We start from the raw sequence: 25067 nt of genomic DNA on the forward strand, positions 1-25067 counted from the left end.
TGGGCTGTCTTAAAAACAGAGTTCAGACAGCTCGCAATCCTCAGCATTACTCGGTCATTAGTGCCTTGTTTAAGGGCAGGAAGACACACGGAGGGGCATTTGTGCAGCAGTGGCTTCACCTCCTGTGCACAACGTAGGTTTTAATGGCTGCAGGGGCGGCACGTTCAGACAAGAGCAATCGATAGTAGTTTAATCCTCTCCTCTGTGGCCTATTAGTGCTCCTGCTGGCAGGGCTATGAACAGAGCACAGATCAATACAACCACTGCCAGGCATGGGCTTCATACTGCAACAGTCTGTACAACTACAACACTTTATCTTTCCCACCCCAAGTGGAACTCACAGTTGGTGATGTCAGGAGGGGCAAAATTGTCATTCATGAAGACACTATTGGGTTTAGCCACTTTCAAGTAGACCACGTCTGGGGTATTTTTCAAGGCAGTCACGGCATGCTCATGGGTAACTTCCTCCAGACAGGAGCTATTCACCTAAGACACACCAAAAGACACACAGACATTAATTTGTTTAACAAGCACACGCTTGTCAACAACAGACAACAGACTGCTTCCTTACAGCAAGAAGTTTGTCTCCTATCTGCAGCCTCCCATCTTTGTGTGCAGCTCCACCTTCAATAATCTTAGTGACGTAGATGCTATTGTCCCCTGGGATGTGCTGATTCCCAACACCCCCTGCTATACTGAAACCAAGACCTGGTATAAAACAAGATACAGACAAAACAAAAGGTTATTTGATAATGATAGCAAAACCTAGATTTAGCTGCAATACAATTACATGACTTAAAACATTCTAACATGCAAAAAAACAACAACCAGCCATCATGAGAAAAAAGCTATTACCAGCAGCTAAATAATCAACAATATCTGCCAAAATTAACATTTATACACAACAACAACAAAAAAATGCAATCCTGTAATCTTTAAATGGAATTTGAAATTAAAAAAAAAAAGAGAGATAAACTGTTGCATAAATTATATGGCAAACTGTGCGTAAATGCAAGAGAGAGGAATGTAGCCATGGCAACAGCAGCTTAAGGTCTTCGCAGTGTTGTGGAAACACTGTGACTAGCCTTAAAATAGCCCTGTTGCGTATTTGTGTGTGTATCGTGGCGGGGCGAACAAACGACAGACACAGTGGGTGTGACGTCAGGCCTCGGAGAGGCTTTTATTAAACATAAAATAAACAAAAGTGTCCAAAAAGGGGGAATAAAAGTGTCCAAAATAAACAGGGGATCAGGTGTCCTCGTCGTGCTGGGGGTTCCGCGAAAGAGTGGCAGTGTTCGGAGGGGAAGAGTCCAGGTAAGGGGTGGAAGTCCCCTCTCAGGTACGCGGCTCTAGGGTGGCTTCCTTCAGCGGCTACGTCATTCTTGGCTCACGGCACTTCTGGGGGATTCAACGGCCCGGCATCCTCACCCATCAGCCGTCTAACAGGTGCGGTACTTGTCTGGACCGCGGGTCCGGTAGCTCGTTGCTTCTGACGGCGCTCGTTTCTCTCAACGCTCCCTTCCTGGACCCACGAGGACACCAGCGTGCAAGCACAGGGGGCTTCGTTGACATCAGGTGTGCCTCATCACACACCATCAGACCTGGCCGTTTCGGTGCCCCTCCTCTCTCACACACCCACTCCTGTCGGGAGCCTGATGAAGGGCGGCGATTAAGGGACGGGGAGATGCTGATAAGTAGGGGGAGGCAGCCGACTCATCACAGTATGTATGTATTTATATATACATATACAAATATATATATATATATATATATATATATATATATATATATGTATATATATATATATATATATATATATATATATATATATATATATATATATATATATATATATATATGTATATATATATATATATATATATATATGTATATGTATGTATATATATATATATATATATATATACACACTCTTAACTAATCGGATATTAATCCAAATAAATGATTTAGCAGAACTCTTGCTTCCTCAGTGTAATGCTAGGCAGGATTACAGGTTAAAATGTCAAATTTGGTTGGGTGAAACTGTGTTCTTCACTATGCTATTCATCCTTTTTAACAGAGCAAGAGCCACAATTATAACTTTATACATAACATTTTAAAGTATTTAAGCCTAGTCAAGCCAATTGTGAAGGTTTAGGACTTGCAAAATGTGGCACATTAATTGTGATTTTTGATGGGCAAGGTTTTATGCAGTAAAATTCCAAAACAGTATAACAGTCTTTTCATGCTATTCTTTACCCTGGGTCAGGGTTGCCAGGTTTTCACATCAAAATCCGCCCAATTGCTGCTCAAAAGTAGCCCAAAATTAGCCCAATGTGGGGTTAAATACATGTTTTTGGTAGGGTTCCCTAGGTAAATTTCACATTCCAGGGGATAAATATCATGTTATTGCGGTCGCCTCAACCTGTGGAGATGTAAAACAACCCGCGGCAACAGCGTTAAAGTAGCCCAATTCCGTGGGAAAACCGCGGACTTGGCAACACTGCCCTGGGTTATAAAGTCACTTTTGACCCTGGGTTAACCAATGTTTCCTACATTTTTACATTTTGAGATGAAACTATGTAGTGCTGCAATATTTACAAATTAGTGGTGTCAATCGATTAAAAAAAAATTAACTAATTAATTGCACATTTTTTTCTGAAATTAATCACGATTAATTGCGATTAATCCCATCTAACATTACAGTTTTTATTTATATTTTAATATTGCTGTAATTTCACATTCAATCTTCTAGAAACAACATAAAGGAAGTATATTTTTAATATTTGTTTAATGCCTTCTTTTTTTATGACTGAAGGCAAGCATCACTGATACTAACTGATGTCTCTATGATTTTTTCCTAATGTTTAACCATTGACTATAGGCATTTATCATTACAGTATAATTGAGAGCTTTCAATTTTTTACCATTTATTAGACTTGTAATTTAAGTGAACTTAACAATCTTCACATAAACAATTTTAAACAATTTTTTATTTTGTTCTTTGATTAACAGACATCACAACAGCTGGTTGTTAGGATATTTTTTCTATCGTTACTTTAAACGCTGCTGCTGCTGAACTTGAAGAGGTTCAAAAAACAAGAAAAAAGGACATTAACATCTTGGATGGCAAGGGGGTGAGTACATTATTTGTAAATTTTTGTTCTGGAAGTGGACTTCTCCTTTAACTGACAACATAACAACGACTAACTACATACTCCTAGTTTTATTTGTGTTCGAATATGATACAGCTCTTTAATAGGCTATAGCCCAATACAGCGCGTGCCGGGATATCTGTGTGTGCACTTGAAGAGCATGCGCTACGAGCACAGTATAACGGCTGACAGGACAGGAAGATTCGTTTTTACTTGCATATGACCTGACAACATCTCATCTGACCATAGTTCACTGATGTTCTACTAAAGCTCCTCATCACCAGTACGTCTCGTCTGAAAAGTCTCCCGTTTGAGGTGCTCGTTATTACATTCTGCATCTAAATAAATGCAATTCTTTAGCAGTTGTGGGTGAGGTGGCCAAATTTAGCCCTGCCCCTGCGTTTAATTGTGTTAAATATTTTTAACTCGTTAAAACTGAAAAATTATCTGCCTGCGTTAACGCACTAATTTTGACACCACTGTTACAAATATTTATATTCAAACTGACCTAATATTTCAAACAGGTATGACTTTCACAAATCCCAGGTACACTGTCAAATGTCAAAAGCTGCACCAATGAAAAAATCATGAGGAGCTGGTTGGTTTACCTTTGGGTCCTTTGATGAGCTTGATCTCCATGACTTTCTCTGATGCAGACTTTCTCCTCCTGACATACAGTCTGACCAACGACCCCGCCTCCTTCAATGCCTCCACAGCCTTACTGTGGGTCACGTCCCGAACATCAACCTCATTCACTCGCAGAATCACGTCATTCACCCTGCGTGGAGTAAAGCAAAAATGCACAAGCATGCAGACATCTCAATCTCAATCAACTGCACGCAAAGTTGATCAAGTTCAACAAAAATAAGACTTTACAAAAGTATAACTGTCCATCAACAGCAAATTCTAGAGATGAAGTATGTAACTTAGGCCCTGTTTACACTAGTGCGTTTTCATTTTAAAACGCTCGTCTTGTTTTACTTAACGTCTTGTTTTGCTCTCCCTGAACTGTGTATTCTGGCTCAAGTTAGGGTATGTTGAAAAACTCAAAAAAAAAAAAAAAAAAAAAAAAAAAAACTCCAACTCCATCTACACTACACAACTGAAAACGCATGTCACATGACCATTCATGCAGGTACAACCATAGATATGTATAGGTAGATGCCCTATTATTTAGATGGGACACATCTACGTGCTTGGAGCAGTCTAATGATGCATCTACCTATACATATCTATGGGTACAACAATGAGCATGATGTTATTGTTTACACGCTCATCAAGCATACGCAGAGAGAATGTGGGCAGCCACGGCATCGTTTTCAAAAGTCTCTGTTTTGGTCCATTCACACTAAAACGCAACCCAGGAGTTTTCAAACTAAAACAGGGTCTGCAGAGTTTTCCAAAGTCTCTGTTTTCAAAGGCCAAAAACGCTGGAGTAGTGTAAACGACAGGCCCAACCGTAGCAAAAACTAAAACGCACTAGTGTAAACGCAGCTTAATAAATAGCTTAATACTAGTGATGCACCAAAATTTCAGCAAACAAACATAGTGTGAAACCAAAAATTCTGGTTATTTTTGGTTGCCAATATTTAGGCAGTTAAAGGTATAATGATAGGATAGGAGAAGTAACATACTTCACCTTTAGAATTTGCTGCTTTCGAGGGCCAGAATCAGTGCAACCTCAATGTTTAATTAGCACTTCTCCGATGGCGTGTTTTGACTGTCAGTGTCTAGTTCATGCACATGTAAACAAGGTTTCTTGTTATAACAGTCTTTATCTTTATTTTTTCCATGCAATAATTGCAACAAGCTTTGAGTTTTCAAATTATGTAAATCTTATTATGAAATTCAAACAATAAATGCAGTTTTGACAGTTTTTAATGTGGTGTGATAGATCGTGGTAACCACCCGAGTTCAAGCAGAAGGGCTGAGCGCACATGAACTGATCATCTCTTCCTCATTACTACTATTTACTTAACGTGTGTTTCCCACACACTTACACTCTATGTGTGGTGGGACTTCCCCTGGGGGATATATACACCGATTCACATTTACAACTCTGCATGTTTGCTGCATAAAACCATCAGCTGATTTTCCCGTTGGTCTGAATGAAAATGCTAATTCATTTTTTGCCACTAGGTGCCACTTTTGGAGCAGTAAAAATAGCTGTTTCCACGGTAATGACTGTACACAAAGCAGCACTGTGCTCACAAAGGCTGCTTTATCAGGCATTACAGGCATGATGAAATGGAAACGATATCAAAAATTTCCTGAAGACTGTCGGTTGATTTTGAAACGTGCAGTGCTTCTGTTTATTCAACAAAGTCAAAGCCTTTCGAAAAATTTATTTGTGACAATCAGTTTTGATATTGTGGTGGCGCACCACAAATACATCAGTGTGGGAAACACTGTTACCGAAATTTATGTCTCGCATATTCAATCTGTTTTAACCATAGGAAAACACTGTCATGTAACATTTAATTTACCTCAGGAAATCTATTCAGCCAAGAAAAAACAAAAAACTCTAGACAAACACATTATGCTAAATATACGCATTGTATTATATATTCATCATAACCTGTTACGCCTTTTATGACCTATTGCAGATAAAGGAAAACTGTTAAATACATTTACATGACCACGTACGTTGTCATCTTATTAGGCATAATTGGTTTAAAAATGTGCATGTAATCTCACTCATTAAGGCCTGATACACTACCAAAACACTGCTCTGTTTGAGCATCCAGACCAGCCTGACACAGCAACACCGGCTTCAACACAGCATCTTCACACAAGAATAAAAGGTATGGACCTAGGCTACAATTAATTTCCCAGTGACAGCTCTTACTGAACATGAAAAAAAAAGAAAAAAAAAAATCTATAAATGTCATGTCTATTAAAACACACTAAAGTCACACAATTCAATTCACAAATAATGCAAGCAGCTGATGATAGGAATCTTTATATGCTCTACTCTATCCTTCTCTCTCTCTGTAGAGCTATCAGTGTGATGCTGTCAGGACCTCTGTAGTGCTGCTTTAATGAGCCTCTGACAGCAATGAGACACTGGAGGGCTCTATCACTTAGTAACACCACTTCAAAACAGGACAAATCCATCCTAACACAAAACAATGCATGAGGAGGAAATGTATTAAAAATACTTAAAGAAGAAGTCCACTTCCAAAACAAAGATTTACATATAATGTACTCACCCCCCCTTGTCATCCAAGGTGTTCATGTCTTTCTTTCTTCAGTCGTAAAGAAATTGTTTTTGAGGAAAACATTTCAGCATTTTTCTCCATATAATGGACCGCTATGGTGCCCCGATTTTGAACGTCCAAAATGCAGTTAAAATGCGGCTTCAAACGATCCCAAATGTGGTTGTAAATGATCCCAGCCGGGGAAGAAGGGTCTTGTCTAGCAAAACAAACTGTTATTTTCATCAAAAAAAACACAATTTAAATGCTTTTTAATCTCAAACGCTCGTCTTGTTTTGCTCTCCCTGAACTGTGTATTCTGGCTCAAGACAGTTAGGGTATGTTAAAAAACTCCAATCTTATTTTCTCCCTCAACTTCAAAAATCATTTCAAAATCACCCTACATCGCCGCAGAAGTACCGACACAGTCTTTGCAAAGTGAACACGCAAAGAAGATCAAACACCCTTAACAAAAAAAGGTAAAACAGCGACATAGGACGATGTTGAAGTTGAGGGAGAACACGAGATTGGAGTTTTTCGACATACCAGGCAGAGTAAGACAAGATGAGCATTTGACATTAAAAAGTATATAAATTGTATTATTTTTACGAAAATAACCGATCGTTACGCTAGATAAGACCCTACTTTCTCGGCTGGGATTGTTTACAACCGCATTTGGGATCGTTTGAAGCGGCATTTAAACTGCATTTTGGAAGTTCAAAATCGGTGAACCATATCAGTCCATTATATGGAGAAAAATGCTGAAATGTTTTCCTCAAAAAACAATTTCTTTATGACTGAAGAAAGAAAGACATGAACATCTTGGATGACAAGGGGGTGAGCACATTATATGTGAATCTTTGTTTTGGAAGTGGACTTCTTTAATGGTACAATACAACCTCATATTGAAATATATACACTTTAAATATCAAACTGATTTAAAGTGACATTTAAAAAGGAGTTTACTGAAGGTTTCTCCTCACGTAGATTCGAGTATTTGGACACTGAAGCCACATTTAACTTTTTTCTGGATCTCATGGCATTAGATAACATGACATTAAATTAAGTGGCATTAGATCAAATAGCATTAGATATGGGGTTAGAATCGTTGCATAATTCCAAATAAATACATCATGATCCACAAATAAATGTAAAGCGATTGACAAAAACAAAGCATATTCACAAAATAAATAGAATGAGATCCACAAATAAATCTTAGAGTTCCACAAACATGAATTATATTCACAAGTAAAAAAATTAGAATTGCAAATAAAAAACATACTCACAAATATTTTTTTTATTTTACAAACACAACTTTGCCCGGCATTTATATGTGAATCGCGTACTGTGCATTTGTAGATCGCTGTGCGTATTTGTGGATTGCTTTCTGTGCATTTGTGGATCGCAGCGCATATTTGTGGATTGCTCTCTGTGCATTTGTAAATCGCTGCGCGTATTTGTGGATTTTGAAACATTTCAAGCGTCAAGAGGCACACTGATCCACAAATGCATGGACTCCACCCACCTTCTACTTAAGCCAATCAGATACCGGCCACGTGGGGCTGACCAATCGTTGAATGTTCTCGCTCCAACCAATCACGTTTTGCCTTACAATCAGTGCAGGACCAGCCGTAATTCAGAACAAATAAACCTCTTCAAAATGGACGACTAGGACAGTGGTGCTCATCACAGCATTATTGTAATAATATCTAAAATAAAACAAGTAGTGTTATGTGTAATGTAATCAGTGTCGATGCGTGTTTTGACCGTGAGTGTGTTCAGCAAACTGGTATTCTACGGTGACCGGGAGGGGAGGTCTTCGGTTCACTTAGTTTTGTCGTGGCCATGACATATAAACTCGTGAGAACGTGATAATATAACACAGCCACGAGATATTTATTTGTGGGAACGTCATGTTATGTCGAGGTAACGATGTCGTGGCCTCGAGATGCTATGTTGAGGGAAGGACATCCATTTCTCGTGGCCACGTCTTATTATGATGAGGGAACGGCATATTTTTCTCGTGCATAAACAAACCTTCGTGACCATAGCAACCTGGGATTATCAGAGTTGTTTAAAACATTTTTACTAACATGAAACATTTAATTTAATATTTGTATATTCTTCTTCTTCTTCTTCTTATTATTATTAATAATAATAAGAACGTTATGTAAGATCGAAATGAAGGGAAAATATAAAAATATAATAATAGGCTAATAATAATGATGTTGATGAAGATGATGGTGATAATAATGGCCTAATAATAATATACAAATATTTTGAAGACGATTGAGGGATGGGTAAAAATGTTTTCTTGTATGCCTGTTATTTAGACTACTTTAGGTAACGTTTATTCATTATAAACTTAATATGAATGCTGTTTACATTGCGTGCAATATAATAATTTATATTATAAAACAATAAAAGAAGTTATGAAATAATCTTTTTGTCAATCGCTTTACATTTATTTGTGGATCATAATGTATTTATTTGGAATTATGCAACAATTCTAACCCCATATTAGATGACATTAAATCACATCAAAAACTGCTCTATATATCACTGACCACGTGGGGTTTTAAAAGTTACATTTTGTTTAAGTATGTAGAGTTTGAACAGCAACAGGGAGAGACTAAGACAGATAGAGAACCAGAGCATTACCGCAATCTCCCGTCCTGAGCGGCGGCACCCCCTGGAATGACTTTGGTGATGAAAATGCTGGGGTCTTCACCAATGTGAGGGTTATCTGTGCCACCGGCGATACTGAAGCCCAGACCTGAATTACCCTACACAGCAAGGTGAAAGAAAAGCTGAGGTTACATTCAAAAAGAACATCAACTAAAACACAACTCTATGATTTAGCGAGTGACTATGGGAGCATAAAGCTGGTTAAATTCAACTAGCAATGTGATATGCAAAATGGCAGTGTCATTACTGTATGTGAATTCACATTTCCAAAATGACAATTCGAAAATATGTTTTTAATGCATTGCAAAATGTGTCATGCTTCATTTATAAAGGCTATTATTATTATTAAATCTAAGAAATTATCAATATAACTGTTAGCAGGTTTAAAATAAATGCTATAAAATTGAGTGCTACAGCTTGTTCTGTTCTGTCAGCTAGCTTCATATTGATTTACATTGGATTTATTGATTAGTTGTTGCGGCCCTAGACAGAGAAATAGCTCTTACCACAGTTAAAGTTAACCCACAGTCACTAACAATGCATTAAGCAGCATTTGTTATAGTACTAACACAACTGTAATTATTTTACTAGCTTTTACAGTGCTAATAAAAACATGTTTAGGCGAATACTCTAATAAGGTGGACTTTCAGGCAACACATACCAATTACCATAAGCAAACATGCAAGACAAAGGCCATGAAGAAACGATGCACGGACTATAAAACACCTTCAGTCTTCAGTTGTGGATTGCAACGAGTTATTACGTTATTGCGAATAAGAAGCAGGCTTTAAGTTGGGCTGACAACAGCTTGTGGAGGAGCATTGTTTATTTATGCAGAGTTAATAAATGTGCACTACAGAGCAGTGCTGAATTGGGTCACAAAAAAGCTGATGAGAAGGGGGGGGCCTTAGGCAGAGTTAGGGATTAAGACTTGAATGGGAAAGGCAAGATGGTGCTCTTTTTTCCTCCCTGGTAAGACTGTAAAGATAGAGTGAGTTGGTTAGTCGGAAGAGTGTTTCGCATGCTTTTTCAAGCACTGACGACTCTGATGTGTTGCATTTTAATTGACAGCCTTTGAGCTGCTTGTATTTCAGCAATGGGTCAGTGTTATACACAAGCTGTTCAGAGGAGAAATAACAGGAGATCTGTGTAAATAACTAGAAAATAACTAGGGCTGCTGATCATTAACCGTTAGTCAACGGCTTGGTCTACAGAAAAATAAAATCCACAGGAAGTGGTGAAGTCACGCAGTCCGTGACAGACAGATCATTAACGGCTAGTCTATGTGGTAATACAGTACATCGGGCAGGACATCCAAATGCTCACCTATCATTCTGCAACCTCAAATATGGCTTGGCATCTGAAAGATGTGTGTAGTAGCAACTTCACATGGCCTCTCAATCTAATGTTAACCTAGAAAAATGTGTGCTATTGAAGTATTTGTGCAGAGTGTGGAAGCTGAATAGTAGCACAATTACCACATGACAGATGGAGGCGCCGGTGCGGAGACTTGCTCTTAAAATATTCCGTCATTTTTGGCCATACAGATAAAAGTAATTCATCTTTCAAATCCGTAAAGACTCTAAGTTTATTTGTGTGCACCACAATAACAACGAAACGTTGTGTTTTTGTAAAATAATTATAGCAAACAGGATGCGCTTACTGCCGCTCGTTCTCTGTGAACTTGGGCACCAGACTTTAAAACTCTGTGTATAGTTACCTTACAGACATGAAAAATATATCTATAGAGAGTGAAATGTCTACTGTAAAATGAACCAATTCAAATAGAAAACAAATATTCTCAGATTATGTAATTTGTATGAAACATGCATACAGGCGCTTCACTAGCCTACTGCGGAGGTGATGAGTCTTCATCTCTTAAGCCAAAAACAAAGAAAGCGCTAGTTTATCAATAAATTGTTAAAGGAGTAGTTTACTTCCAGAACAAAAATTTACAAATAATTTACTCACCCCCTTGTCATCCAAGATGTTCATGTCTTTCTTTCTTCAGTTGATAAGAAATTATGTTTCTTGAGGAAAACATTCCAGGAATCATCTCCATATAGTGGACTTAAATGGTGCTCCCAAGTTTAAACTTCCAAAATGCAGTTTCCAATGGCTCTAAATGATCCCAGCCGAGGAAGAAGGGTCTTATCTAGCGAAACGATCAGTCATTTTCGAAACAATCTGACATACTTTTCAACCTCAAATGCTCGTCTTGTCTGCTCATAGTCTGAGATGTGAGATGTGAGTTTTTCGACATACTCTAACTGTCATAAACAGGAATACACAGAGTTCACACAGAGCTAGACCAAGATGAGTGTTTGCAGTTAAAAAAAGTATATAAATTGTTTCACTAAATAAAACCCTTCTTCCTCGGCTGGGATCATTTAGAGCCATTTGAAGCTGCATTTAAACTGCATAAACCATTTTTTTTTTCCTCAAGAAACAATTTCCTATTGACTGAAGAAAGAAAGACATCTTGGATGACAAGGGGGTAAGTAAATTATCTGAAAATTTCAGTTCTAGAAATGAACTAATCCATTAAAACGTTAATGCAGTCTGATACACTCATAATTAATACACTTTTTGTGTGCACTTAAGCACTTATTATGCTATGTGGGCAATTAAAGGCTCACTGTTATGATTTATATGGTTTATGAATAAAGATGCGACTAATCGTCAACTAATGCTTAAAATTAACAACTACTAGTCAACCAGAAAAATCTTTAGTCGAGGACAGCCCTAAAAATAACAGAGATCTGTGACAATACTAAACAGATTTAGATACACACTGCTCAGTTCTAATCTGCAGTTTATTAGTGCCCTGTATGCAAAATAAAATTGTCATTAGTCAAAAATCTAATTTTGATTCTCCATTTCATGACCCCATTAAAGAAATAAATTTGTTTTTGTAATATGATATTAAAATCAATGCTGACATGCAGTTGTTACCATTTGAGCAATAAACTCCTCTCTGTTCCAACAATCTGTCATAATGGCAACTTTTCACAATCCAATTAATCTCCAATGGATAAAATAAAGTCTCTGCCTTTACTACTTATTGAAATTCTTTTTTCACTTGTCAGTAAAATAAATAGTGACATATCTGTGCCCAATCATGCCTGCAGATGATCCTGTCAATCACTATGTCCTAGTTGCCTATAGGAACTATAGGAGACTCCAGAGAGCAAAAGAAAGAAAAGTAGCACCAATCATTTTACTCACCCTTTCCAGTGTAATCTCCTCATACTCAAAGTCAGCCTCAGTACCATTGACCTGTGAACAAAGCAACATGTCAGAGACTATTTACACATTTCAATACTTAAGTCAACAATTTATTATGTTTTACAGAAGATTGAATAAGTGTACTAGACTTTTGCATGTTTGCACAGAAAAGCAATGACTTACAGTGTCCATTCAGGTAAAACAAAGCAAAACAAATGTAAAGTGCAGTTTGCAGTTAGTTCACTTGTCTTAGAGCACTCTGTTTCTTACATACCACAATAATCGACACACTATATGTATATGTAAATATTCTTTAATATTCTTTTTCCTGTCAATGACTGAACTTGTTTGTAATTATTCAGCCTTTAAGAAGAAGCACAAACCACTGTTGGTTCCTTCGACAGTGGGCAGGAATATTGAGCAAGTGGCAATCTCATTGGCTAGCACCCACCTATTATTGCCACGTTTCTATTGTGAACGCAGACAAAGTGATTAATTTTCCTTAAGCCAGCAGCTCATTACACCTCTGCCCATTTTATATTGTTATTAGTTACAGTATTATCATCATTTTAGTATTTTTACAGAAAAACTGAATGACAAATGATGTATCAAACACTAGCACCAGCCTATAATTATCTAAGGTTTGTTTAATATGACAAATATGCATTCATTTTCATTTAAACATGGTTGCCCAGTTTCAGTTCTAATAACAAGTTCAATAATAAAAAAAAATACTAGAATGACTGATATTTTGTTGAAAGTGTAGTTGTTTTAGATCATGTAACAAATGAATGTATCTTTGTAAAAAACTGTGGCTGTCCCATTTCACAAAGTTAAGCTGATTTGTTTTGAAATGTACTGTATATACCTGTGGTCTGGCAAGTAAACTAAAATAAAAACGTGCACAATTATATATACAACATGTCTCATACCATGTCTTGTACTACACTGAATAGAATAGACTAATAGGTGTGTACTGATGTCAGTGGCTGCATAGTGTGTGAGTTTATTATTAGGGTTGAAAATGCATTTGTTTATATATCTTTTTAAGTATGTGTGACTGATAAGCCTGTTGAAGCAGAGAGCTATTACATTAAATTAGTGGCATGGTTGACACAACAGCAGACACTGAAACATCAGAATAAACCCATTACACTGCCCCGAAAAGCTGATGATGAGCAGCTGAGTCCAGCACACAGAAGCACGAGCAAACGAGCATGACCAAACACAGGTAAAACTCTTAAAGTGGTCCAACAGAATGCCAACACAGCTGACAATATTAACCTTGACAAGATTTATTGCAATTCTGTTAAATATGACATCATGACGTGCTGTAGAACCACGTGATTCATCTTTTATTTGTGTCTGGGACACCATGAGCCCAGAGACTGTAGTGTACACTGCAAGTTTTTAAATGCCTAGCTTAAATGTGTGCTATAAATGAATAGAGAATAGAGAATAGAGCCAAACTTGAAGTCATCTTCTAAACTCTGTCTCCTTTGACACCTCATGACACTAAACAGTAAAAAAAAGACAATGATGACCCTTAAACAGTAGTGTCTATCCAGTGATGGTGTAATATGCGACTGCAGTCAAAACAATTTTCTAGAAGAACTCAGCTTTGATTATGTAATGCATAGAGGGATTGGGTCTACGTATTCATTAGCACTGTAGCCGGCTGTGTCTGGTTTGGTCACCATGGACAATTACAGTCCCCAATCACACAAGACAAAATGGCAGCGAGTCCCGTGAGACTCTTTATGCTACCCAGAACCCTCTGCACTGCTGATACAGCATTAAGGCTGAAGTGAAGGTTAAATGTGTGGTGCTTGATGAGAAAAAAACAGACGTAGTGCCTCTGAGTGGCACAATCAAGACTACTGACCTCGCTACTCCACAGGCAGACTCAAGAGAAATGAAGTGGAAAACAAACCCAAGAGATGAATGCTACCCTTGACTAATAGGCCTCAGAAATGATATACTCTACGCTAACATGACATCAAAGATCCAGAGTTACCCTGGTACATGCACATAGTGCAGTGAAAAATATGACTGAAGAAAATATTTCTTGTCAACGTGTTTAAAATATTGACTTCCTTAACGAACATTTACAATTATTTTCATGCTTAAAGTACCCAAGATACCAGTGAACATTATCCCATTTTTGACCTCATACTCTTTCAACAAAATCAAAAAATGTGCTGAGACCCTCAAGCGATTTTCTGCTCAAGTCACCTACGTACCGTCAGAAAATATGTGCAAAAATTGTACTTTTAAGGGTGTAACAGTTTGTACATGTACCCTTAAAGACCTACTAGAAAATAGAGTGGTACTATACACCAATAAATAAGCTATGTTAAACTCTAATAATATTTTACTATCAACCTTTTTGGAGTCAATAAGGTACAAAGATGTCCCTGTAAGGGTACTGGTTCCGTGTCAAGCTGTTGCCCCTAAAACAGGGGAGCCCAACACTGTTCCTGGAGATCTACCTTCCTGCAGAGTTTAGTTCCAACCCTGATCAAACACACCCGTCTGTAATTATCAAGTGCTCCTTCAGATCCTAATTAGTTGGTTCAGATGTGTATGATCAGGGTTGGAGCTGAACTCTGCAGGAAGGTAGATCTCCAGGAACAGGGTAGAGGACTCCTGCCCTAAAGGTACGATTTTTGTGTATTTTTATTTTTAGTGTAGACTTTAAGAAGCACTAGAAAGACCAATCTGTGTATGACATGAAAGTACAGTAAGAGCGATTAGAGATCAGAGGGCTTCTTATGTATTAGAATAGCTTTCACTGGTACTTTGATGTCATACACTGACCAGTCTGTGCAGCTTCTTATCGAACACACCTATTGTTGTATTTAGGCATCACAATCTATCCTCCATTCTGGCACATGATGGCCACTTTTCTCGGTCCAACTCCAAATATATAAAGCGCTATCCTATACACTACCAGTAAAAAGTTTTTGAACAGTAAGATTTTTAAAGGAGAAGTTCACTTGCAGAACAAAAATATACAGATAATTTACTCACCCCTTTGTCATCCAAGATGTTCATATCTTTAAGAAAGAAATTATGTTTCTTGAGGAAAACATTTCAGGAATTATATCCATATAGTGGACTTCTATGGTGTTCCCAAGTTTGAACTTCCAAAATGCAGTTTAAATGCAGCTTCAAATGGCTCTAAACGATCCCAGCAGACAATCATTTTTTAAACAAATTGACAAATTCTATACTTTTTAACCTCAAAAACTTGTCTTGTCTTGGGCACCCCTGAAGTCCACTATATGGGGATGACTTCTGAAATGTTTTCCTCAAGAAACAATTTCTTATGAACTATAAAAAGAAAGACATGAACATCTTGGATGACAAGGGGGTGAGTAAATTTTCTGTAAATTTTTGTTCTGGAAGTGGCTTTTCGTTTTTTTTTAAAGAAGTTTCTTCTGCTTACCAAGCCTGCATTTGTTTGATCCAAAGTACAGCAAAAACAGTACAATTTTTAAATATTTTTACTATTTAAAACAGCTGTTTTCTATCTGAATATATTTTAAAATGTAATTTATTTCTGTGATCAAAGCCACGTTTTCAGCATCATTACACTAGTCTTGAGTGTCACATGATCTTTCAGAAATCAATCTAATATGCTAATTAGCTGTTCAAGAAACAATTTTTTATTATTACTATTATTATCAATATTTAAAACAGTTTTTGATGAATAGAAAGATCCAAAGATCAGCATTATCTGAAATAAAAAGCATTGGAGTCAATATATATATTGTAATATATATATATATTACAGAAATTAATACTTCTATTTAGCAAGGATGCTAAATATGATGATAAAGACATTTATAATGTTACAAAAGATTTCTATTTCAGATAAACGCTGTTCTTCTGAACTTTCTATTCATCAAAGAAACCTGAAAAATTCTACCACAGAGCAAATCTCATACTATTGCACATTTTTCTGCTGGTAGCACCTGAAGTACCTTGACAATAACAGCTATAAAAAGGAAACTGATAGAACTATGTGGCATGCTGCTCTGAGTGAATTCTGAATTCCAAAATGTAAAAATTAAAAAAAAAAAAAAGTGTAAACAAGTGAAAAGGACACTTACATACGGAGCTGAATCCAAGCTCTCTGTATTTACCACAACAGGGGGAGGATTTGCCTGCAAGAGAAAACAGTCCAGTTAAGGCACTGATTTCAGCACTTTTCCTGTTCCACCTATTTCCATTCCATTCGTTGCGTTCAGCAGATGAGGTAACTAGGAAAAGCCATGTTAAGCATCATTCTTTATAGCAAAGGTATATTCACTTACTCTCCACATGACGCTACATAAACCCCCACTGGCACTCACACCAGATTAACACAGCGCTGCCAGCATACGTACGTACATGGCATTTTATACTGCAGAACATGCAATGCTGAAGCATGAATGCTATTACGCGCCAAAAGTAGCCTAAAATTAAATCCACTCTCTCTCGCTTGCTCAATCTCTCTGTCTGTCTTTCTGTGGGGCTTTCCACTTCCTCCGGCTGGTTGACACGCAGATGCTATTAGTCAAAGGGAGCCGTGGTACTGTACCCGACTCTGGGGCTGATAATCCTTCAGGCCCATCAACGAGCAGTGGAATGGCAGGGATCAAGAAAAAATGACCAACAGGAAGAGAGCAAAAAAAATAAGGGGAGGGAGGGGGTGTAGAGGGAAAATAGAGAAAGAAAAAAAGACCTGTGACGTTGATGAAGAGATGACAGCGGGCTCCGCAGGGACAGTGGAGATTGGGATCACAGGGATTATGAGAGTGGAGGGTGGGACAGCATCTGTCTGCTGAACAATAGCATGGAAGGGGAGAGGTCAGGTCACATATACATACACAACAACATAACATTGCACAGAATTGCACTAGAATCACCATGGGGGATGGGTGCAAGTGGATGTCTGTATGAGTGTGTGAGTGAGACTGAAGCAAATCCTGGAGGGGGAAAATCACAGTGGGAAGCTGCAAGACGCTCCGTTTGTGATTATTGGAGAATTCAGACAAGGGGAGAATGGAAATGAGCATGTGAATGAGAATGAGACCATAATCCACACAGTTGCACATGGTACAGTTATGAGGACAAACAGCAGCCGCATATATTTGTGGTTAGACTGCGCAATGCGACTTCCACAGGATAGCATTCATGTTACTGTCAGGATTTTTCCGTGGCTGTCTTTGCGAGAGCTACATGGGTCTTTAGAAACTGCTTTCCTGCACTGTCTGCAGTGCAAGTGACAAACGCTCCTGATAAAACAAACTAAACTGCAAAACATGCAGCCACTCTAGTGCCTGAGTTATTGTTGTAGAGTTACATATTTTTTTTTTTTTTTTTTTTTGCATTTTTACCAATTTGTAAAGAAAAAAAATATTGTAACAATACTATTTTTTTTATTTAAGAAAAAAAATTTAGAGAAAACAGTTAGTTCACCCAATTTTAGACCAATACCACCAAAACTTTCACGCTTCACAAATTTCATAAGACACTAAAAGTAACCCATATGAACTGAGCAGAATCTACTGAAGAGACATGATCATTTCATATATACTGAACAGATTTAATTTTGATTCATAAACATAGATCAACACATGCATAAAGCTCATAAAATATGGCAAGCTCAAACTTCCTGGCTTGACACGCAAGAATCAGGTTTCTTGTGTACTGCAATAGTAGTTGAGCTGCTGTTGATCATCTTTGATGTGTTCTGTGTACATGCATTGATCTATTTGTCAATGTGAATTAAAAAATTGTTTCAAAGATAAACAGTGTTATGGTTTTGAACAACATGACCGTGAGTCATTGAACCTTCATTTTTAGGTAAACTCTCCCTTTTAATGTTGAGCCACGGGGTACTTTGCTATGGAACCTTCTAGTCAGATGCAGATGAAGTTGTAGGTCTGGAACCTACTTTATGCAACATTAGCAGAACTGAAGTCATAGCACAATACAAACATGCTTTGCATTCTCATAGTCAGAACAAGGGGTGCCACAGCAGGAATTAGCATCAGTTTTTTTTTTTTTTGCCAGAGGAAGTTTTAAAGAGTTAGTTAAAAGTTAGTTGAAATGTTAACATCTGAGGTTTGTTAGCCTCACAGTACCAGAAGAACGCATGTTAAGTAGCAGTGGTGGATGAAGTACACAAGTAAAAGTACAGATACAGTTTGTAAAATAATAAAATATCACTCCAGTAAAAGTATGAAGTACTACTTTTCAATCTTATTTGAGTCAAAGTACAAAAGTACTTGATTTTTAATTTACTTAAAGGAACACTCCACCTTTTCTGAAAATAAAAGAAACCTCAACTGTTTAACTCTAGGGGAGTTGGAAAATTAGCCTATTTTCAAAAAAAGTGGAGTGTTCCTTTAAGTAAAAATTACTGCTTGATGAATGTTTGTTTTGTCATTTTATATAGGCTACTTATATAATTAAATTTTATATTATGTATTTTATATAATCCTACTGCTCAAAATACCTTGGTTTTTCTTAAAACAACCACTATATGGAGTCAAGCTGAATTTTTGTTGTTGGTATGGAACTATGTTGACAAGAGTGATGTAGAAGTATTTACCATGAAGCTTACGCATGTACCTGAGAGAAAACGATTTTACTATGAGTGATCTAATATTCAGCAGTAAGAAAAAAGTGTTTTACAGTTTTCAGTTACATATGATATTATAATATATAAAATAAAAAAATAATAATTAGTCTCTGTGGTAAAACACCCCCGGCCACTTGGAGTAATATGACCTCAGAGGGCATCACTTCCCACTATGATACTTACTGTAGTTATTATGTTCTGAACATCCCATCCTTTGTTTTATTTGGACTTTATATTTAAAAATGACCTCAAGTTAGCATCAGCCAGCTAAATAGCTAGACAGTTAACATCAGCTAACAACTGTTATCAACTCTTATTTTGACTTTTGTCTTTGTCATTTTAAGCTAAAACTGCTTGTACTGTGATTTTGCTCCAAATGTATAAAGAAAATGGCTTTGTCAGAGTGGCAGCATTTTACCCCACCTGTGGGAAACGCCCTTATATGGAGATAAAATACATTTGCAACAGTTTGTTTTTTACACATACAGATTGATCCTACGCAGTCAATCTGTTTTGCAGATCTTTAAACTTGTTTTCGTGTGCAAATCACTGTTCACAGGCTTGCAGTGCTTTTGACTGTATTTTAGCGAAAATAACGTGCCAAAAGTGTAAGCGTGGAGAAATGGAAGTCGGAAGAATGCAGATCGTATTTATTTTGCGAAAGTATGAAGCTGCAGTTTCACAATACATGAATTACACTTACAAGTAACAGTAAAATGCTGCAGATCTTTTTTTCTTAGGCTTGAAACGCGATTTACACTTTTACAAAGCTTCTCTTGTGCATGCAAATTTAATTTACGCTTACAGTCTTATGTACACTTGCACAACACGTACTCTTCACATGCAAATCTTTATGGCATTATTTTATCTCCATACCCTTAATTTTAGTTTAAAAATCTAACAAAATGAAAACTCTGAACATTTTTCATACTTGGTTCATAATTTATGTCATTGTCTCTGCAAACAAGGAAAACTATTCACAGAAAAAGTTACACAGTCCTTAAAGAGGGTGTTTTCCCCCACTCTACGCATTAATTATTATGAATTGTCCAGTAGCCAGCAAGTCAGTAAGGAAGATTTGTGGATCCAGATACATAATATGTAATGTGTGTTGACAAAAAACAAAAAAAAAAAACATTGTGGAGTGTTACTGAGATTCTTGCTACTTGTTTTCTGAGCTGTGTGATGACAAGCAGAGGGATGAACTTTTTTCTACATATGCATGGGCAAGACACCACAGGCAATACTTGGCCAATGATGTACAATATACAGAGATTTCACAAATAAATCTGCATCCATCTAAAAAAGAAACCTTGAAGGTATTTCACTCAGTCAAGCTCTGAAGTGTGGCCATACAGGATTTATACGCGTCCGTTTTAATTCTCAGTAAAATACAGTGACATTTTACCATGGTAAATAGCTTGGAATGGCTCATTGAATCCATTTGGACAAATCTGAAAGCAGTGATGCTATTTTATGCAGAGCAACATTTAAGTCTGTGACTGTTTAGGAACTCCTCTAGTGCTTGGACAGGTATGTTAATATTTAATCAGAGGCGTCATGCCCATTCAAACCAAAGGGATGCATGCCCCCTCAGATTTTTGACCCAAATGGATTTTGAATGCAGCTTCCTAATAAATAAATAAATAAAAATAATGTTTTACATTTGATAATTAAGGTCTGCAATCATTGCAATAGTCTGTAATAAAGACATGACATTTTTAAAACATTCTTAATAAGTTTAAATAGTAGGGATGCACAGAATTTTCGGCCGCCGAAAATGGTATTTCAGCCGAGAGAGAAAAAAAAAATGGCAGAAAATATGAGCCAAAAAGCAGAGTTCACTCAAATAATGTTCTGATAGAAAATTTCTATGTAATACACTTGCTTCTCTTTGCAGTAGCGCTACTGTGCTGTAACATGCTGTAGCAGAGCTGTACTGGGCAACACTGGTAAAATTACACTACCCTCTCATCCACTGATCTGCTCCCACTATGCTCTGCTCACATGCTCTGATAATAACAGCTCTGTAGGACAATATATTATTTGGATAATTAATTAAAGTTATATCTGATTATGTTGCATAGAGCTAAATAAAAAACAATATACTGATAATGAATATTATTATATTTTCGGTCCAATTTTATTGTGTTATTTTTTGAAATTGTGGTTATTTTATTGGCTTGTACTTTTTGAATTTTAATAAAAGATTGTATTGTGTTATTTTCAAAGTGTGGTTATTTTATTGGCTTATTAAATTAAGAGTTAAATTAATAGAAATTTATATATATATATATATATACACACACACACACATATACACACATACATACATATACATATACAATATATATATATATATATATATATATATATATATATATATATATATATATATATATATATATATATATATATATATATATATATTTATATATTTTATCTTATCGCCCCCAAATTTGTGAATGATATAAACATAAAAAGACACATACAATGGGTTTACTGGATTTTAAACAATACTGATGACACTTTAAATGTTGTGGTGCCTAAAGCCCAAACATGTGGTCTGCACAGAAACTAAAATTAGAGCTTGTCAATAGCATTGACTGGAGTCCCACTTTAACATTCCTCTATAGACCTTTAATTGTGGGATTAATTGCTCTAAATGAATTTAACATGGAAAAATCTGCTATCACATTAGCAGATAAAAAGCTTGGCATCGACTTAACGATAACTGACATTCAAAAAGGAAAAAAGATGAATAATACACAACAATCCAATATGCTAAGACAACATAAGGAATGCGAGACTGGAAAACCACAAAGAAATGCAATAACAAAACAGAGGCACTCTGAGACACTAAGGGGATGATAAACAGCATGTCAAGTGTTGTCGATGAAAGACAGACCCTAGTAAGTGAAAATATCCATTAGAAGACCACAATTTCCACACCAACACTGAAAGAGATATGTCTGAGTCATCAACATCAACAAAAAGGAACCCAATTTATTAACATCAAGAAGCAGAAAATCATCCTGAGCCAATGATCAAGGATAGTCCAAACACGGAGCTGCTCCTTTCTCTCCTCTAACTTACCTTATCAAATGACACAGAGGGCCAAATAGAAAACCTCTCCCCCGTCCCACTCACTTTGGCCGTGCTCTTAGTGGGGCTTTTCTTCACACTGTCACGCAGATTGAGAAACTTGGTCCTGGTCTTTCCTATATTTAAAGGCAGGGTGCAAGAGTTGTAGCAGATTGGGTGGATGGAGCCCTCCTGGGAGCCCATCTGCTGGAGATGCGTTTGCTTGAGGATGGAGGCGGACGGCAGGTTCTGCCTGAGGTTGACCCGCGCATGAGAGGTGTTCCTCCTCTCACAGCTGTCTGCTCTCCGGCATCCGTACTCATGGCCGGAGTAGAAGGTCGTCATGGTCGGCACGTGCGCTAAATGTGAGGAGACGGCGTTGAATTTTAGGACAGCTGGGTCTACGGTGAGAAGGCTGCTGTATTTTGGTGCAGTGCCTTGGCAACAATCAAACGGAGGGAAATTCAGTCCAGGCTCTCACACGTTTGTGTGCGCACGATGATCCTCTTGCGCTCTCTGTATCTCTCTCATTCACCCATCCTTTCATCTCTTTGCATTCTCATGCCAATTAGAGAGCACCAATGGGCAAAGGCATCAGGCTCGGAGTGGCTTTTTCCTGGCATGAATAATCAATGCTGAGCTCCGATTCACATACAAAGCCAGCCTGCTGAAACAGCGCCAACACACAGTGCAACTGTAACCTAGCGTGAGGGGGATCCATATAGTAAACAGCTCCTCAGCTACATAATTAAGAATATCTGACCTCACTGCATTCCTTGAGTCAGCATGACGTTTAAGGGGGATATGTTCTGTGTGATCATAGGCAGGTTGAATTAAATATTATATATAATTTAATTAAGCTGAATATATTACATTTTGATGCTTAAAATTCATTTCTGTTCAATCGGGGTCACTCAATAAGAAAAAAAATTAATGTATAGCACCACACAAACTAATGCATATTGCATATGACCACTTTTGTGACAGATGGCTTGCCATAGTGTATAGATGCAAAGGATCTATCCTTTGGGAAAATTACGAATAGATAAATGGCCTAGAATAGCTGCGTTGACATGACAACTCGGGTGATTGGATTGGAGGCTGATTTTATAAGTGGATTTGAATTGATGAGTCTGAGTGGACCAAGCTGTTAACAACCACTGCTTCAGAATTTAGAGTAGTATGTATGTCAGCTGGGGTGAACTTGAATACAATGAGCAGGTTAAAGTGCAGTTTAATAATGTAATATTATAGTGACAAGCACAAAGCATTAGATTTCAGAACAAAAGAGAGATTCATTCATAAATTGAAAATTGCTGCTTTTAACCCTTTGGATGCTTCAAAAGCATATAATAATAAGAAGTTGGTAATATTAATAATAATTATGTGGCTCTCTGTGGACCATGTTTTAAGCAACTTCTGGTTATTTCAGGTGCAGCAGAGAGGTTTTAAATCCAAAATTGCAAGGAGGTGGTCAGGATTTGGATCAACTGTACAGCAAAAGTCATTTCACCTCAGGAAATAATGCAGTTCCAGTGCCATCTACTGGCCACACAACCAACAAAATGTTCTTGGACAATTTTGCTTTGATGATCACAACTATCTATAAATAATACCAACACCTATATATACAAATTATATAAAGTACACGGTTTTCCACATGCCAGGATCACGATTGTGTTATTAATCACTTCAGATGACTAGCAGTTGGGTGAACATCAAGATATATCTGGGTCATATAAAAATAAAAATCAACCAGTCACTCGATCAATAAATCAGTCAATTTAACTTAGAGAAATCAAACCATTTTTTTAATATTGTGACTTCATAATACAGTAAGAATTGCGTACAAAATAAAAATACAAATATATTTTTGAATTACAGTAATGACAATGAGATTTTTTGTTAATTTTTTGTTAATTTATTAACTTAATTTATTTCCATTTTTAAACATTTTTACTCATAACGTATTACCACTACTACTGCTTTTGCTGCTACTAATATTATTATAGTGAGATTCACAAGTCAATTTTATTTGTGAAGTGTTTTCACAATACATAAAGTTAAAAGTAGTTTTACTGAGAAATTCTTGATGCTGGTGTCTACAATGCATAATTGCCCCCATTTAAAAAAATTAGACATGGGTTATCAGTTTTAATAAAGAGCCTTACAGCTCAAAATATAACCTGTGGTGAGAACATATAATAAACATTTTTGCATTTTTTGAGCTGTGGTGTGCCAACCTTTCTTTCTACTGGTCATTTGTTATATCACCATATGAGGCATTAGAAAATCAGTAAAGTTTTGTACAATTTATAACTGTTTGATATAGTGACAATCCTAAAAAATTAATTCACAGTTATGTTACAGTTAATAATATACATACTGTATAAATAACAATATTTAAGATTCTGGTCATATTGTCCACCCTACACTCTAAAAAATGCTGGGTTAACTGTTGGGTCATTTTATTGGGCTATTTTAAATATTTTTTACCCAGATGCTGGGTAGTTTTTCTGTAACTAAGTTGCAAATTTTAACGCTGGGTCATTTTTTTTCTACCCAACCGCAGAGTTGAGCCCATTTCGAGCTACTAAGTTACTGTGAGAGCATGGGTTTTTTGAGTCCTAGCACAGAGCGTTTCTGAGCGCCACCAATTTGGTGCACTTCAGCGAAATAAAGGTTTGTATACATTTTATTCCATTACACACAGCGCAACATAAGGACAAGATGTCAGTCAGCTGCATCAGCAGCGGTCACTTCACATGTCACACTTCACCCAAATAAATTCAATTTGTCTTGTATTTTGTCCATGTGTTCTTGCTTAATAATAAATCTTCATTTTTTAATTATTGCTGTTGCCTCTAGTAATTCTGTGTGTTTTTTAAGAGTTCCAGTCCATTTTAAGCCAGCAATATAATCATTTTTAAACAATAGTTGACTTAAATAAAATAACCCAGCAAGTTTGGTAAAAACATTTAACCCATCCAGCTGGGTCAAAATAACTCAGCATGTGTTCTGTCCAATATTTACCCAGCGCTGAGTTACCAAATAACCCAAGTTGGGTTGTTTTTTAACACA

At 36.8% G+C, this 25067-nt stretch overlaps 1 protein-coding gene across 25 annotated transcripts in view; it reads right to left on the reverse strand.

Moving 5' to 3' along the window:
- dlg1b (discs large MAGUK scaffold protein 1b) overlaps nt 1-25067 on the reverse strand; it is a 124459-nt gene that overhangs the window by 34640 nt on the left and 64752 nt on the right. For 12 of the 25 annotated variants that reach the window (XM_051125147.1, XM_051125146.1, XM_051125158.1 and 9 more), the window contains 7 exons: nt 16998-17096; nt 16384-16437; nt 12266-12316; nt 9011-9135; nt 3761-3930; nt 572-708; nt 342-486 (listed from right to left, as the gene is read on the reverse strand). In XM_051125147.1, the coding sequence (XP_050981104.1) occupies nt 342-486; nt 572-708; nt 3761-3930; nt 9011-9135; nt 12266-12316; nt 16384-16437; nt 16998-17096 (781 nt within the window). Of the gene's footprint in view, nt 1-341; nt 487-571; nt 709-3760; nt 3931-9010; nt 9136-12265; nt 12317-16383; nt 16438-16997; nt 17097-21998; nt 22494-25067 lie in introns of those variants that run through there. The other 13 variants (XM_051125173.1, XM_051125217.1, XM_051125241.1 and 10 more) reach the window with 4 other exon arrangements.

The sequence above is a fragment of the Labeo rohita genome, chromosome 2 (genome assembly GCF_022985175.1).
Source record: "Labeo rohita strain BAU-BD-2019 chromosome 2, IGBB_LRoh.1.0, whole genome shotgun sequence".
Taxonomy (NCBI): Eukaryota; Metazoa; Chordata; class Actinopteri; order Cypriniformes; family Cyprinidae; genus Labeo; species Labeo rohita.